This window comes from Capsaspora owczarzaki, assembly GCF_000151315.2.
Source record: "Capsaspora owczarzaki ATCC 30864 unplaced genomic scaffold supercont2.3, whole genome shotgun sequence".
NCBI classification, from domain to species: domain Eukaryota; class Filasterea; order Ministeriida; family Capsasporidae; genus Capsaspora; species Capsaspora owczarzaki.
Genome location: NW_011887294.1, coordinates 2226995 through 2242307, shown reverse-complemented (window position 1 = coordinate 2242307; position 15313 = coordinate 2226995). Strand labels below are relative to the sequence as shown.

The following is a 15313-nucleotide window of genomic DNA, read 5'->3' as shown; positions in this document are numbered from 1 at the left end:
CTTGGATGACACCAGAACCTCTGTGAGTGATTGCAAGAGCTGAGAGTCGCTTTGTGAAGCTTTCAAAATCCAATCCTCGTTGCCTTCTCTGCGCTGCTGCATTGATCTCGCTCATCTCAATTCCTTTGTTGACAAGGACCAGGACCACCGCCTTCGACAAGTCCGCTCTGAGCCTTTGAGTTTGTTCGTGTTTGTTACCTTTTTCAGTCTATTTTATTTTCGCTTCGTTGTCTTTTGCTGCCGTTTTTCGATGAGGTGCGAATTTTTTTTTTTTTTTTTTTTTTTGCATTGGCGTTTTGCTGGAAAAACAACAAACAAAAACTGATTTTTTTTTTTTTTTGGCGCAACCAGCGAACAGAAGATTTACACAACAACCGGCCATGTCTTCCATCTGGATCCCGTGAGCAAGACGGACTGGGTTGGCGTGGCTGCCGACGCCCTGACCATCTCGCTCTACCGCGACGAATCGCGGCGGACGTGTCGCATTGTCTCCATGTTCCAGAGCAAGGTAAAGGCAAAGCAAAAAAAAAAAAAAAAAAAAAAAAAAAAAAATCAAAGAAGCTTGTTGTTTGTTTTTGTTTTTTGGAGGGCGTTGTTGTTCGCGACCTTGCAGCCCGAGGCGAACGCTGCGGCCCTGTCGCCTTCGTGCCACACATGCACACACAGTGCGCTCGTCGCGGCTTTTGTGCTGGGGGGGGGAGCGATGGGCAATCTGCTCCTCTTTCTGCGACCACAAACGAAGCTCAAACCGCTTTTTTTTTATTTTTTTATTTTTTTTATTTTCGCAATTCTTTTTTATTTTTTATTTTTATTTTATTATCTCGATCGCTGCCCATCCATCGTCGTCCACACCCCCCTCCCTTTTCGATCGTCCCCCTCCCCCAAGCAACCACCTGCTCCGGTTTGCTTGTGGCATTGTCTCCTCGCAGCCTCGCTTTCACACGTGGCTGAATCGGATTGAAAAACAAAAAACAAAAACCCCAAAAAAACGATTATTATTCAAACGAATCCGCAAACACACCGCTGCTCACTAAAACGCACGCCTTCAACCTACCAAAACCTAACCTGGAGTAGCTGTTACTCTCCATGATGATTGATCGAACCGCCTTTTCCTTTTACTTGTCTCGCGCTCTCTTCCGCCGAGCGAGACCGGAGACCCTACATGGTCGTTGTGTTATCGGTCGCATCTTGCAACGAGCGAGCAGTGGACGGCTGCACGGGTCTTGCTGCCAAAGCTCAACCCCCCGAATTAAAAAAAAAAAAAAACAAAAAAAAAAACAAAAAAAAAACTCTTTGAAAACAAATCGAATTGAAGAGCTTTTTGAGCCATGAGCAAGAAGCCAATTGGAGCAGGAGTCAGCGGAAATGACTCACTCAACGATAACGACAAGCTACAAGAGAAAGAAGAAGACGAAGAAAAAAAATTGAAGACAAGGCAGAAAGAAAACACCGCCAATCACGACCGAATTTCTCATGCGTGAATACCAATTGTTGGTTTGAACCTTATGGCGAATTGATGTTGTGCTGACCTGACCATCTGGCAACCTTCTTCCTTGTTTGAAACACCAGGCCGTCATCAACTGCTTCATCACACCGGGAATGACACTGGTCAAGTCGTCGTCCAAGTTCGGACAGTGGGAGGACGTGCGCGCCAACGTTCTGTACGGTGTCGGCTTCAATTCTGAGGGCGAGCTCGACACTTTTGCCTCGCAGTTTGAGAATGCCGCGGCCACCACAGTGCAGCTCCCGATGCCTGGAGCTGCCGGAGCCGCTGCCAGCGCTGCAGCGAGCGCAACAGGAGCTGCAGCTGCAGCACAGACAGCCCAACCGGCCGTTCAGGTGCAGCAACAGCCTCAGCAAGCACAGGCGCAACCCGCGCAGCCCGCTCAGGCCCAGCAGCCGCAACAGGCAGCCCCACAGACCCAGCAGCAACCGGCCGCTGCCGCGAAGGCAGCCACCAACGGCACCCACGCACCCGCCTCCGCTGCTGGCTCAAACGGCGCCGACGCGAACGCAGAGGATGACTCTAATGCTGTTGCCTTGTACGACTTTGCCGGCAAGGACGAAACTCAGCTTGGATTCAAGGCCAAGCAAAAGCTGTATGATGGTATGTGACCAAAAAAAAAAAAAACAAAAAGAAAAAAAAAAAGAAAAAACGATCTAGGATTTTTTTGTTTTGTTTTGTTTTTGCTGGCTGTTTTGTTTTGCTCACCGAGCTCTCTGAAACCTGATTCGTTGTCATCATTGCAGTGACTTCGACAACGCGCGAGGGGTGGTCGTATGGCTCTATTCTGAACGAGGATGGAGTGACAAAGTCGTCTGGACTCTTCCCAACCTCCTACATTCAAATCACAAAGGCTGCCAGTGCCAACGCCAGTAACTCGGCAATCTCAAGCGCGTTGGCCAAGCGCGCGCAAGAAGCACAGGAGCAGCAACTCAAGCAACAGCAGGCGGAAAAGCTCCAGCAGGAAAAGCTGCAGCAGCAACAGCTATTACTACAACAGCAACAACAGGAAAAGCTCCAACAAGAGCGTCTTTTGCAGCAGCAGCAGCAGCAGCAACAACAGCAACAGCAACTACTACTACAACAACAGCAGCAGCAACAACTCCAACAGCAGCAATTGCAACAGCAGCAGCTCCAACAGCAGCAACAGCTGCAACAGCAAAGGGTTGCCACAGGCTCTGCTGCGCAATTCCCTCCTGTCAATCCTCGAGGTGGCGGCTCTGAGGTATGTAGCAAAGCCTTGATGCCAGCGTGCATCCTTGGTTGTATTGGGGTTGTGAACCAAAACCTGATTTTTTTTTTGTGTGTGTGTGTGTGTGTGTTCAATTTGTCCTCTGTCAACACAGCAACTCGATTCTGAAAAGGATGTCATCATCAAGCACCTGCGCGAGCGAGTGGAAAACTCGGAAAGGGCCAAGGCTGCTGCCGACGCCTCCAACCGTGAGATAATCGAGACTCTCCAGGGCGACATTGCTTCATTCAAGAATGAGAACGACCGCTTGCTGGCTGCCCTCAAGGAGAGTAACCTGAGCGGACAGCAATGGGAGACAGAGCTCAAGACAGTCAAGACTAACAATGCGCGCCTGTTGACTGCTCTCCAAGAATCGTACGCAAACGTCGAGACTTGGCGGACACAGCTGCTGGCCATCGAGGAACACAACGCCAAGCTTCAAAAGAAGTTTAACGACGTTGAGCAACTGCTCAACCGCGGCGTGAGTCTGCTTCGCGAGTAATTGCGCCTCTCGGGGTTTTTCTTTTGAAAAGAGCGATACTTGCGTCCAGCAGCGCTTTTCTCCACCCCACCCCCCTCAAAATTGTATTTGCTTGACTGCTCCCATTGATGATCGCGTTTAGGCGAGGCTTCCTTTGTCCCATCGATTGTTGTTGTTTTGCTTCACTGCCAGTTGTTTTTTGCTATTCTCGCTCGATTTTTTTGTGGCCGATGATTGTGGCGTTTTGATTTTATGGCACCTCTCTCCCCCCCCCCACCTTGTCTGGTTTCCTTCCTTGTCGTTGCATGTCGTGTGATGTTGATGTTTGATGATTGATGCTGGTGTGTATGTTGTTTGTTTGTTTGGTTGTTTGACCGTGCTGGGTTTCGAGTCATTTTGTTTTAACAAAGAACAAGAACAAAAACCTCCTCTCTTCTACCCGTTGTTCGGCTCGCATTTCGTCTGTCGAGCTTGAGCGTCTCTCCCACCGAGTCTCTCTTCTTGACCACGCTTGCCTTTTGCCACCCTTCTTTGCACAGCGATGGTTTGGGTCAGTCCAATTTGCAATGGTAATTTTTCCCCAGTTCACTGAGGCCACTGTGCACCACCGCCCGCCGCCCTGACCCCATCAGTAGTCGCTGCACAAAGTCGTCTTCGATCGTTTTCGCGCAACATGAGCCTGTGTGCAACTGAGGTGAGGGAGCTTTGAGAGCTGGCGGCGATGAGTTTTCGCGTCTCTGTTCTTCTCTGCCTCGCCATTTGCGCACACACTCGGACTTGCAGCTCGGAGCTGGGCGTGCGGTGGTTTGGACAGTGCAGTTGCTATGAAGCGGTGTCACGTATTGACTTCAGCGCACGGCATTGCATTGGCAAACTCGTTCCAAACCAAGCTGAATACTAACGCATGGAAACTTGCTCCTCTGTCAGGGTGCCGCTTACGCGAGCTGCATTTCGTCACAACTCGATAACATTAAGCAAGACATGTGCGTAGAGCAATTTCGATTGTTGCAGGCATGTTTCAAGGCTTCAATGGCTGCCGCTGGCGTAAGGTGTTATCTTTCATGTATGGCTCAGTGTCTACTGTATGTCAAACTCACCTCAAACCCAACATTGTCACTTTTTGACACAGCACCGACCATGAGCACTCTCTCCTCAAGATGTTGACACTGAATGCTGCACAGTGGCACCAAAAATGCTGTATGATAATACAAAAAAATAGTTGCACAACGCTCAAAAAATCCCAAAACGACCGACCAAACTACTTTTTAAGCTTGTTGCTGGCCCTCAAACTTGGGGAACTTGGCAAGCACGTCAGCCCAGGTCAGAGTGTTGTTGGCCAGGCGCTTGACAGTCTCGGCAGCCTCGGTCATGCTCAGACGGACTTGGCCCTTGGAGTCGCGCTCGCGAAGGGTCACAGAGCTGTTCTTGACAGTGTCAAAGTCAATGGTCACGCCGAACGGAACACCAATCTCGTCGGTGCGGGCGTAACGGCGACCAATGGACGCGCTCGAATCGTCGACCTTGTACGAGACGTCCATAGCGTTGAACGCATCGGCTGCCAGAAAACAAAGTGATTTTGTCAATGAAGGTCGAGTCCCAGAAACCCCCCCCCCCAAAAAAAAACAAGCTCACTCCCCTCTCGGAAACCATAAAAACAAAAAAAAAACCCCACTCAAACATCCTTACCAGCAGTCTTGGCCAGCTTGACCAAGTCGGGGTTGTTGCTCAAAGGAAGAATCACGCACTTGTAGGGTGCAATGCATGCAGGGAGCGAGAGAATCTGATCAAGTCACACAACACCGTGATGAAGAAAAACAAAAGTCAGACGAAACCGTCTTCTCCACCGCCCCCACAAAAACCCCAAACAACTTACGCAGTCCTTGTCATCGTCGTCAGCAGGAGCCTTGCCCTTGGCGGCAGGGGCCTTCTCCTTTTGAGGCTTGCCATCATCAGGGGTCGAGAAGTTGTGCTCGAGAAGCGAGTAGATGATGCGACCAATGCCGAACGAGGGCTCAATGACGTTCGGGGTGTAATCCTTAACTGTGGTGTGGCGTAAACGAAGAAGAGTGAGAAATAAAAGAGTTTGAAGAGAAAATCCACTGAAACAAGCAGAGACAGCACGAGAAGCGATACACAAGCCAATCCTTACCGAAAACTTCACGCTTGGAGGGCTTGAGTTGCAGGAGGTTGGCAGGGATCTCAAACTGCTTCGAGCCGGGGCCGTCGCCAGAAACGGCCTTCTCAATCTTACCCTTGTCGTTGAACTCGAGAATGAGCGAGAGGTTGATCTTCCTGTAAATGCGAGTTTTGGTCGAGTGAGTAACCACGCCAGGGAGTTGTTGTTTGTTGAGGATGTAAATCCACAGTCAGTCACTCAACTTGTCTGCCTCAAGCTTCTTGGACAGCTCCTCCAGCTGGCAGGGGTTGTTGACTTGGAGATCGCGCAGGTACTTGAGAATACCCTCGGCATCCTTGCGGAAGAGCTTGCCAAAGGCAGATGCGTCGGGAAGGACGTCAATGTACTCCTCAATGACGGGGGTGTCAAGAGTCAGCTGAGCGTTCAGAGTGGTGCCCGACGCCTCAGAGTGTTGCGAAAGATCGTAGGCAGAGCGGTCAGCGCAGCCAATGCATTCAACCCAGCCCTGAAGGAGAAGAGAGTGTCCAATCACGCAACCAATCATGTCAGCCAAATAAACCAACACATGCAAAACAAACAACAGCAGCAAAAGCAAACAAAAAACGTCATGCATACGAAAGAGGTCTTGCACTCGGCGTCCCAGCAGTCGCTGGCGTAGTGCGCCATCTCGTTGGGCATGTGTTGACGGAATCGCAGCTTGGCGTCCTTGATGCCAATCTTGGTCATGAACAGGTAGATACGGCCAATAAAGTAGCCGAGCGTCTGGTTGTCGATCGTGCCGTTCTTGATGGCGTCGCCGAGCTTGACGCGCGACGGGTTGCGACCAGAGAGCTGGTCCTCGCGCGAGTAGAGCAGGACGCCAAGGTCGGCCACAGAGGCGAACTTGGGGTGGTCCTTCTTCTCGGGATGCACAAAGTGCTCAATCTCGGCCATGGTGAACTCGCGAACGCGCAAAAGACCAGCGCGCGGGGAAATCTCGTTACGGAACGACGAACCGATCTGGGCGGCGGCGAAGGGCAGCTTGTTGTTGTTAAAGTCAAGCAACTTGCGGAAGTTGACAAAGATGCCCTGAGCTGTTTCGGGGCGGAGGTAACTGAGAGAGAGCGAGAGACAGAGAGGGAACAAACGCCCAAATAACATTTGAGTGAAAAAGGCTCGGTGCCGCGAGCCACAATCAAGCTGCACGGCAGTGTTACTCACCCCTTGATCAAGCTGTTGGGGCCGATGGAGGTCGGAAACATGAGGTTGAACTCGACGGGGTCGGTCAGCTCGTGGCCGGTTTCGGGCGCGCGAACGCCGTACTTTCGCATGTAGCCACCAATCTCCTCCTTGCTGAAGTTGTCCAACTGGTAACACATGTGAAAAGTGAGGACGAGGAACGGCGTGGCAAGGAAGAGGAGGGAGCCAAAACAAGAATTTCAATTTTTGCAAATCATCCGTACCTCAGTCAACACCTTCTGGTACTCGGGAAGGAGCGAAGGGTCTTGGTTGGCGGCAATGAGCTTCTCGAGATGAGCCTCGAGCAAGTGATCGGCGCGGAAGCATTGAGTCGAGTCCTGGACGTCCGACACGAGCAAATCGGTAAAGCGCGCGACGTGGCCGGAAGCTCTGTGGAGTGAAACGAGGAGCACACTCACGTCAAAATCGTGTCGTCGAGGGCAAAACAACACACACACGCCTCTTTCTTTGGAGCAAGTGGAAAAGAAAGCACGCGGATGGGGCAAACGTACTTCAAAACGGGCTCGATGGTGAGCATGGAGCAATCAACCTCAAGCATTTGCTCTTCAAAGACAAAGTGGCTGCGCCAGAGGCTCAGCAGGTTGGCCTTGATGGCACAGCCGGTCGGACCGTAGTCGTACAGACCCGCAACACCTACAAAAGGACAACGATGACATCGACGTAACCACCAAACCAAAAGTGAGCGTTTGGGTCTTCGAGTCGTTCCCCCCATTCCCATTCCCACTCAACAGCTCGCACAAAGCTAGCAAGCGACGAAATAGCCTCGGCTACCCCATCTTTTTGCCCCTTCCCCCCCCCCCAATCGGCGGGTTTCGAGTCGTGTGCCATGACCTCATTGCAGCCATACCATTGTAAATCTGGAACGAAGGCGTCCAGAAGAAGCGGCGCTTCATGACCTTGTCGAACGCAGTGCGGTTGAAGACGGGCTCTGGCGGCGACAACAGTGCCTCCTATGTGTGTCCAAGTCAGCGTCCAGAGGTCCAGAGGTCCCAGAGGTCAGTCGAGCCATGACGCAAGCCGCAAACACGCAGTGAGGTATCGGAAGCGAAAAAAAAAAAGAAAAAAAAAAAAGAGAATTCCGTGCTTGCACGAGTTCCACCAGAACGCCACGCTCTCCCGCCGCCGTCGACGACTCGCACGAACGCCGCTCGACAAGTAGTCATGCTTGGCGGTTGGTCAAACAGCTCGCGTCGGACAGCCAGTCCCACACACACACGCCGCTTCAAACAAAACCATATGGAGATCCCTTTTTTTTTTTTTTTTTTTTTTTTTTCGGTTTCTCATGGTATTGGGTTCGTTGCCAACAACACCATCTCAATCAGAGGCAGCCGGATGTTGCTTGGGATGTGACTCACCTTCTCATCGAGAGCGGCCTTGCGCAGCTTGAGCTCGGCGACGGCCTTGGCAAGCTCTTGCTTCGTGGCGCCCTGTATTGCATTGCAGAAGATTGAGACCAATCGATCGCCTTCAACGTCCTCTCACAGACATGCGGCAAGAACAAGCTACAAAGCAACATCGGCTAGAACTAAAATCATGGTAAAAAGCCACACACGCACCTTGCTCTTCATGTCGCGGACGAGGTCGCCCTGCTGGACGACAAGTTTGCGCAGAGCTTCGATCTCAGCTTCGGCAGTCGATGCCATATTTGTGCGTGTTGAACAAAAAAATGAAGAATGGATCAAAAATTCTCAGATTCAGTTGAAGCACAGTTGGAAAGTAGCGTGCGATTTTCAACTGATGTTCATTCGAGCTTCAGGCCTGTGCAGGTATCGGGGTTAGCGCGCGTTGTTCACTCTTCACCACACTTTTCTCGCTGTACAGTGCCCTCCCTCCCTGTACATGCAGTTGAAAGAGTCTCGAGTGCTTAAAACAGCCCGCCCAAAACACACAGCCCTACATCATTGGAGCGGGGCTGAAGAACGGGGAAAACAACACAAACGAAAATTGTACAGATCATATTGATCAAACAAAACAGCCAAAACAAGCATCGCATAGAATGAATGGAAACAACATGACAGAAAGCAAATATAAACGTTATCAGAACAACAGCCATCAAAGTGCTGCTGAAGAGTGTGAAAACCCCGCACCCAACATCTCACTCGGTCAGATTCAAACCACCGCGACTCTGCCACCACAGAATACACCGGCGAAGGGCGCGATCGAGATCCACCTTATGACAGGGCTTGCTGAGATAGCCTTGCATGCCTGCGGCGACACAGCGCTGCCGATCGGCCACGAGGACATTGGCCGTCATCGCGACAATGTAGGGCTTGCGGTGTTGCGCAATGGCAGGGTCTTCCATGATGCGAGCTGATGCACTGACACCATCAAGCTCTGGCATATTAATGTCCATCAACACACAGTGGAAGGGCCGCGCTTTCACCGCCGCAACGGCCTCCAACCCGTTGTTGGCAAGCTCCACGTTGCGGTAACCAAGGACGTAGAGCAGTTTTGTGGTCACGCGCTGGTTGACAGGATTGTCCTCCGCCAGAAGAATCCTCAAGTCTTGAGGTTGGGCCTGACGGTCGCCCAGGGCGGTCGAAAGGTCGCCATGGTTGGCTGCGTTGGAAAGGAATAGTTGCTCCCCACCGCTCAAGCCGCCACCCGCCAAAGCCAGAGAGTACGCGTTGCTCGGAGAGAGCTCGCTCACGTCCAGGTTGTTCTCATGCAGCGCCTGTGAAAGCGGCGCCGAGACCATCGTCGCATTCGACAGAACTGCGGCAGAGACGGCTGCCGCAGTGGCCGCTGCAGCTGTGGCAGCAGCAACAGCTGCGTAGGCAGCTCGGCCACTTGCGCTGGCGTCTCCGAGATCGCTGGGGATGCTTCCATTGCCCACGTTCAAGTCCTCTCGGCTGCCGCCACTCGCGCGGAGCGATCGAACGCCCGCCTCGTTCAGCAAAGCGCTTTGTGAGATCCGGCCGCCAATGCGCGGTTCGGTTGTCAGGCCGAGCGCCTTGAGCAGACTCTTGGCGAGCTGCAAGCGATGCACGGGTTTGCTAATGACGATGGATGGACAGCCGACCTCCGACTGCAGAGAATCGGGCCGAAGAAGTCGCGGGGGACCAACCAGGACGATGGGTGCAATATGTTGGGCAACGAGGGCCAGGAGCTTGACCTCACCCATCTCTTGGGCAGTCTGCAAATCAACAACGACGACATCCACTTTTGTTGCAACAGGGCCGTCGACAGACCGCAGCGCAGAATGTGAGTTTTCACCCAGGCGGAAGGTCGCAGACGCCACGCCGACGTCGACTCGAAGCTGCCGCGAGTGTGGAGGTTCCACAGTGACGAAAGCAGGTTTGTGACCATTCTCCGCTGCCAATCGAGACGAAACGGAAGTGCCATCCAGTTGCGACTGTGGCGGCGGTGACAGGATGGATGCTGGCGAGACCATGGAGTCGCGTGTTGTGGGCTGTGGTAGCGTGTCCGCAGAGCGTCGAAGCACAGCGGAAGGCAAAGACGGGCCAATGCCAGGGCTGGAGGGCGATGTCGACGGGGAAAGCTGCAGCAGCTGCACAGGATGCAACTGGTGCGCCTGGAGAAGCGCGCTGACCGAGGCGAACGGGACGGACACGGCTCGAGTCGCAGCCACATACAGCTGCAAGCCCGCGAGTTCGATGGCATGCGACGACACGACGGCCACGACCTTGTTTGCCAGCGAATTGTTCTGCAGCAGGTGCGACATGCTCGAGAAGCTGCTGGCAAAGTTGTTGTCCGTCATGATGGGTGACGTGGTCGGCACCGTCTCCGTAAAGTGGGAGGAAGGCAGCCCCAAACCGCGTGGGTCTGGACTGCGCGTCTGTGCCGCAGCAAAGTGTTGGGTGAGGGCCAGTGTTTCGGGGCTGGATTTGGTCGCGTGCACTGCATGCACGGAGGGCGACGCTGACATGACGGGTCCCACCCAGGTTTGCAGCGTTTCGACCGGCAGGGTAAAATGGAAGCTGGAACCACGGTGGAGCTCGCTGTCGACCCAGATATGGCCGCCAAGCAGACTGACGAGCTTGTGACAGATGGCAAGTCCAAGGCCAGTGCCGCCAAACTTGCGTGTCACGGACGAGTCGACCTGGAAGAACTTGTTGAACAAGACGTGGATTCGGTCGGCAGGAATGCCAATGCCTGTATCGGCCACGGTAAAGTGCAAAACTTGACGAACGCCAGTCATGCTCGTAGAGCTGGCCGATCGGAGACTTGGGCGGCCGGCGCGGAGTCCCAACGGATGTGCCTGTTGACCTGCCGTGATGGCTGGAACAGGAGCAGCCGATTCTTTCGATTCCACACGAGCCTTGGCAATGTTTTGCTCGGCCATCTCAACGACAGCGGGCGACGCCATGCGCACCATGACCACCGCCTCGCCTTCACGTGTAAACTTGACAGCATTGCTGAGCAGATTGACAATGATTTGTCGCAAGCGGGTGACATCGCCCACCACAACTTCGGGGACGAGCGAGTCGACCAAACAGGCCAGCCGAATGCCGCGCTCTTGCGCTTTGCCGCTGACAATATCCAGCGCCTCTTCCATGCACGAGAGCAGCTCGAAAGGCAAGCGCTCCAGCTGCACCATGCCGCTCTCATACTTGGAAAAGTCCAAAATGTCGTTGATGATGCGCAGCAACACTTCACCAGAGCTGCGCATGCCGTCGACGAGCTCTCGTTGCTCGACATTCAGGCTCGTTTCGCCCAGTAGCTCACCAAGGCCCATGACGGCATACATTGGTGTCCTGTGCGAGTGTGGCGATTACAACATGCAAACATGCAAGCAGAAACACAAAGCACAAAAAGATAAGCGTCACGAGTTTGTTCACCAACAAGCCGGAGCCGGCCGTTTGCCCGTAGTTTCAGCAACAATGCAACTCACCTCAGCTCATGACTCATCATGGCAAGGAACTCGCCCTGCATGTGCGATGCCAGCTCGGCTTTTTGCTTGGCACGATCCTTTTGCAGCATCACCTCGACATTCTTCCGTTCGACCATCAATTGACGCGCACGATCGAGAGCAAAGCTGATTTGGTCGCAAACTTCTTCGACAAGTCGGGTTTCATGCTGAGCCCACTCGTGTGGAGCATCGAGTTGGAGGAGAATCACAGCGTACTGGCGTTGAGTCGTGAGGTCGCTGCCGGCAGAGTCAGAATCAGCATCAAAATCATCACCAGCATAGTCTTCTTCGCCGTCGTCTTGCAGGTCGGCCGCATCCATGTCAAGAGCGACGGAATCAGAGTCTACATGAGAGGACACGGGACGAGATGCACTCTGGCTGCTCTCTGTGATCGAAGTAGGCAATGGCACGCGGACTGCCAGTAATGCTTTTGGTGGCAAGCGTGCCGTCCCATTGTGCTGAGGGTGTGAGAATGGCTCAAGCAGCTCAATCAGGCGAGGCTGAGCCATCACGTCGACAGCGCCCACACTCGAGCTGACAAGCTTGATCAAGGCAGCCTTGGAGTTGAGCACTGTGGGTGGCGACTGTATTGAAAAGCCAGAGGTTTGGGAGTCGCACTGCACGTCAGTGACGGCGACCATTGGGGAGGTGAGCAGCTCCTGAGAGGTGCGTGCTCGGGACCGGGTCATGCTGGCTTTGCTGCCGCTGGTTGGGAGCGGCGCTGGTCGCCCACTACTGGTGGGTGAGTCCGAGTTGTAATTGGGACCATCGAGTTGCTCGCGAACATCAGCCTCCGACAAGGTGGTGGTCAAACGGCGCCGAATCGGAAATCGACGACTTTTAGGGTCGTACAAATTGGACGAGTGCGCTGCTGTCGACAGTTGTGCGGTCGTCGTCTCGACGCCGAGCAGTGGCGCTGTCGACGAACTGAGTTCGATACCCTCCTCGTTGTCGTCGACCGGCTCGCACACCGATTTGAGCAGGCGCGCGGCCTTCCCAGCAGCTGGAGATGCTGATCGTGGGGAGGTGGGAAAAGACGACACGCCTCTTGGGGAAGAAGCGCCTTTTGGGGAGGCTACGCTGCTGCGAGGCGAGGTCACATGTGAGAGCAGATTTCGAGTGGACGTTGCCGCGCTCGAATGGGTCGAGTGGAACGACGACGCGCCTTCTTCCGTTGAGGCAGATTGCAGGAGAGTGACGGCTGCAAGAGCGTGCTGTGGCGGCAAGTAGATGGTACAGCGGTCGAGATTGAGCGCATTGGCCAGACTTTCTGCAGCTGCGGCCAAGATGGAGGGTTCGTCGCGCGCCGTTCGCATCGCTCGCATGAGTGTGCGCACCATCCGGTGCTGTCTGCGCTGGTTGAGCTTGTTGGCTGCTTCATCCTGCTTGAACTGTCCCAACTCTTGCTCGAGCGCAAGCGCGTGCGATTGCAGTCCCAAAGCCATCGGAATGACCTTGATCAAGTAGATGGCAGTGGCAACCGAGATGAGGGCGCATGCAATCTTTGCCGCCAGCATGACAGTCATCAAGTCAAAGTGGAACATGAACACATGAACGAGATGGGTGATTCCGCACTGTGATGAGAAAACAACGACAACACAAAACGTTGATAAGGTTTGAGTTTGACAAACAAAACAAAACAACACAACAACGTCCAGCGCAAAAGAGACAAACGAGATGGTGGAGCCGAGTCACACTACGAGATGAGTCATTCATGATGTGTGCAAAGTGTTTTGGATGGTGATGTACGTGCTGGAACCTAACCAAGCACAAGCATGACAACGAGACAAAGCCGTGCCGTTGCCCCCCAAAAAGGGGTGCAGCCAGGCAACGAAACACATCGAACTTGCCACTTTCGTCAGGTGGTGTTGTTTTGGGTAGAAACACCAAAGATGGCGCAATTGTGCGGCAGACCGGTCGCATGAGATGCGTCATCCGATTCGAAAAAAGAACATGTTTTGGTCAAAACAAGAAGCCAGCTGGAGCGCTGCTGAGGCTATCTGCACACTTCTTAAAGAAGCATAATGGGGGGTTCTTATTCGCCAAGGTGGCAACAAAGGTGCGAACCCGACTCATCACGCGTTGCCAAAAGAAAAACAAAAAAAAAAAAAACAAACTCCAACGCAATTCCTAGTGGCGCGTGCTCACGAAGAACGAAACCGAAAAACCTCAAACATACTACGTAGGTTGGTAGTTCGTTTGTTTGCTGGGATGTGGAGGAAAACACACAGGGCTCAGCAAAAAGAGGAATCGGCGCTCCAGCGTTGGGTTGTTTGTTTCGGAGTTTGCCAATTGACGCTCGTGGCGACCAACACACGCCGCCCAGACGCAAGCGCTCGCTCACTGGCTCACGAATTGCGCCCCCACATGCCCCCACACATGCACAAAGCGCGACATGCACATGAGAGGAGTCCAAAGCCATGGGCCAAAGTGGGATGATTGTCGGCGAATGCAGCGTTGGTTTTTCGCTCAGCTATTCCTCCTCCCCAATTCCTTCCTCACATGGCCCAGCTGACACCCCCGCGAAACCCAAACTCAACTCCGCGCATGTTGGCTTTGTTGTCCAACAGGTCCACATTGGAAGTATTCAAAACTCAGTGAGTTCGTTGCGAATAGAGCAAAGCCAAATAAATACGTCGGAATGCGAAAAAAAGTAGGTGTCGGTGAAAAAAAAAAAATCAAATAAAAAAAAAATGAAAATAAAGAAAAGCCGAGAGAAGACCACACGGCAGAGAAGCGCCTGGCATGGAGACGCAAGGCAAAGCAACGAGACGGAAGCAGGAGCAGGAGATGGAGAGAACGAGCGAAGGAAGGGGGAGAGGGAGAGCGGCAGAGGGAGAGAGAGAGAGAGTAGAGGGCAAGCAAAGCAGCAACCCCCAACTCGTCTCAGTTGGCGACTCTCACGCGTCGGCTGGTCCGCTCCCGGATCAAACCAGCATCCCATGCCAATACGCAAGTACAGCGCCTGATGAATGATGCAAGGCGCGAGGCGAAAAGACGAAACGGAGAGAGACGAAGCGAGACGCCAAAAAAAAAAAAAATAAACAAAAATTAAAAAAAAAAGGTCCGTCAAAGTTTCTCATTCAGGTTGGTGCTAATCGTGTTGGAGCGTGAGCGAAAAAGTTGTGCTGCTACTTACAGCGAGGATGAACGACTCGAAGAGCACGAGGACGACGCTGTTCGGCAGGTTTGGAAGGCGCTTCTTGAAGATGTGAATCTCAATGGGAACGGCAAAGTACGCCAGCGCAATGAGCAAGTCGGCGAGCATGGTCAGCGCCACTACCGGCTCAGCCACGTCGTTGTACATGGACAGCATGGCGCCCGCTTCACTCTCTGGGTCGGCGTGTCTGCCTTGGCTGGCGGGCTGCCTGGATGGGCGGGGCTGTCGAAGGTGGGTGCTCACACGAGGCCGGTTTGCAAAAAAAAAAAAAAAAAAAAAAAATGGAGGGAGGGTTTTCCTGCGCGAGCGAGCGATCGCTGTGCTGGAGGAAGCCGAGGGCAGGCCCTTGTCGCGCTGTTGTCGAGAGTTGCTCCTTTGCCTCAGAACAAAGCGGGGAAACGAAGCAGAAAAGAGAGAAAAATGCGCGATGAAGGAGAGCGGGAGAGTGGCAGAAAACAAAAAAGGAAAATTAGCAAAAAAAAAAAAAAAAACTGGACTGGGACCAAGATCAGAGTCCCGGTTGCTTTTGTTTTTTGGGGGGTCTCGAGCATTGAGAAGAGCGAGGGCAAGTCGGATTCGAACTGGCCAAGCATTCTACATTACGTTTGCAAGGGGGGAAAAGCTGTGGGTTGGGGCCTTCTTGTGTTTTGCGTAATGGGTTGATGATGAGAGTGATGATAGGGAAACA

General features: G+C 53.2%; 3 protein-coding genes across 4 annotated transcripts; 1 reads left to right on the top strand and 2 right to left on the bottom strand.

Moving 5' to 3' along the window:
* The first annotated feature begins 214 nt into the window (after positions 1-214).
* On the top strand, positions 215-3657 carry CAOG_02708 (hypothetical protein). The gene is made up of 5 exons (XM_004349408.2): positions 215-255; positions 352-508; positions 1570-2107; positions 2251-2729; positions 2851-3657. Exons 1-5 carry the CDS (start codon positions 251-253, stop codon positions 3235-3237), a joined length of 1566 nt encoding a protein of 521 aa, XP_004349458.1. The 5' UTR covers positions 215-250; the 3' UTR covers positions 3238-3657.
* A 740-nt stretch (positions 3658-4397) lies between these two features.
* On the bottom strand, positions 4398-8261 carry CAOG_02707 (glycyl-tRNA synthetase). The gene is made up of 12 exons (XM_004349407.2): positions 8149-8261; positions 7948-8019; positions 7440-7542; positions 7084-7225; positions 6796-6961; positions 6554-6699; positions 5969-6446; positions 5596-5858; positions 5366-5508; positions 5090-5256; positions 4903-4996; positions 4398-4771 (listed from the first exon to the last, which is right to left on the bottom strand). Exons 1-12 carry the CDS (start codon positions 8233-8235, stop codon positions 4482-4484), a joined length of 2151 nt encoding a protein of 716 aa, XP_004349457.1. The 5' UTR covers positions 8236-8261; the 3' UTR covers positions 4398-4481.
* Positions 8262-8538: 277 nt separating this feature from the next.
* Positions 8539-14904, bottom strand: CAOG_02706. 2 transcript variants are annotated; one of them, XM_004349406.2, is made up of 3 exons: positions 13140-14904; positions 11448-13039; positions 8539-11310 (listed from the first exon to the last, which is right to left on the bottom strand). In XM_004349406.2, the coding sequence occupies exons 1-3, from the start codon at positions 13398-13400 to the stop codon at positions 8688-8690; spliced, it is 4476 nt and encodes a 1491-aa protein (XP_004349456.2). In that variant the 5' UTR covers positions 13401-14904; the 3' UTR covers positions 8539-8687. The 2 variants fall into 2 exon arrangements, with proteins under 2 accessions (XP_004349456.2, XP_011270167.1); XM_011271865.1 differs by having other exon boundaries at positions 14605-14904.
* Positions 14905-15313: the final 409 nt, after the last annotated feature.

Bases quoted from the DNA above. Each gene is read 5' to 3' on its own strand.
- CAOG_02706 (XM_004349406.2), bottom strand. From the start codon at position 13,400: ATGACGCATCTCATGCGACCGGTCTGCCGCACAATTGCGCCATCTTTG. The intron at 13,040-13,139 runs GTTTGTCTCTTT...TTCTCATCACAG, and splicing joins TGACTCGGCTCCACCATCTC to TGCGGAATCACCCATCTCGT. The intron at 11,311-11,447 runs GTGAGTTGCATT...ACACTCGCACAG, and splicing joins ATGATGAGTCATGAGCTGAG to GACACCAATGTATGCCGTCA.
- CAOG_02708 (XM_004349408.2), top strand. The intron at 509-1,569 runs GTAAAGGCAAAG...TTGAAACACCAG, and splicing joins TCTCCATGTTCCAGAGCAAG to GCCGTCATCAACTGCTTCAT. The intron at 2,730-2,850 runs GTATGTAGCAAA...CTGTCAACACAG, and splicing joins CTCGAGGTGGCGGCTCTGAG to CAACTCGATTCTGAAAAGGA.
- CAOG_02707 (XM_004349407.2), bottom strand. From the start codon at position 8,235: ATGGCATCGACTGCCGAAGCTGAGATCGAAGCTCTGCGCAAACTTGTC. The intron at 5,509-5,595 runs GTTGAGTGACTG...TCGCATTTACAG, and splicing joins AAGAAGCTTGAGGCAGACAA to GAAGATCAACCTCTCGCTCA. The intron at 4,772-4,902 runs GTAAGGATGTTT...GTTTTCTGGCAG, and splicing joins CAAGCTGGCCAAGACTGCTG to CCGATGCGTTCAACGCTATG.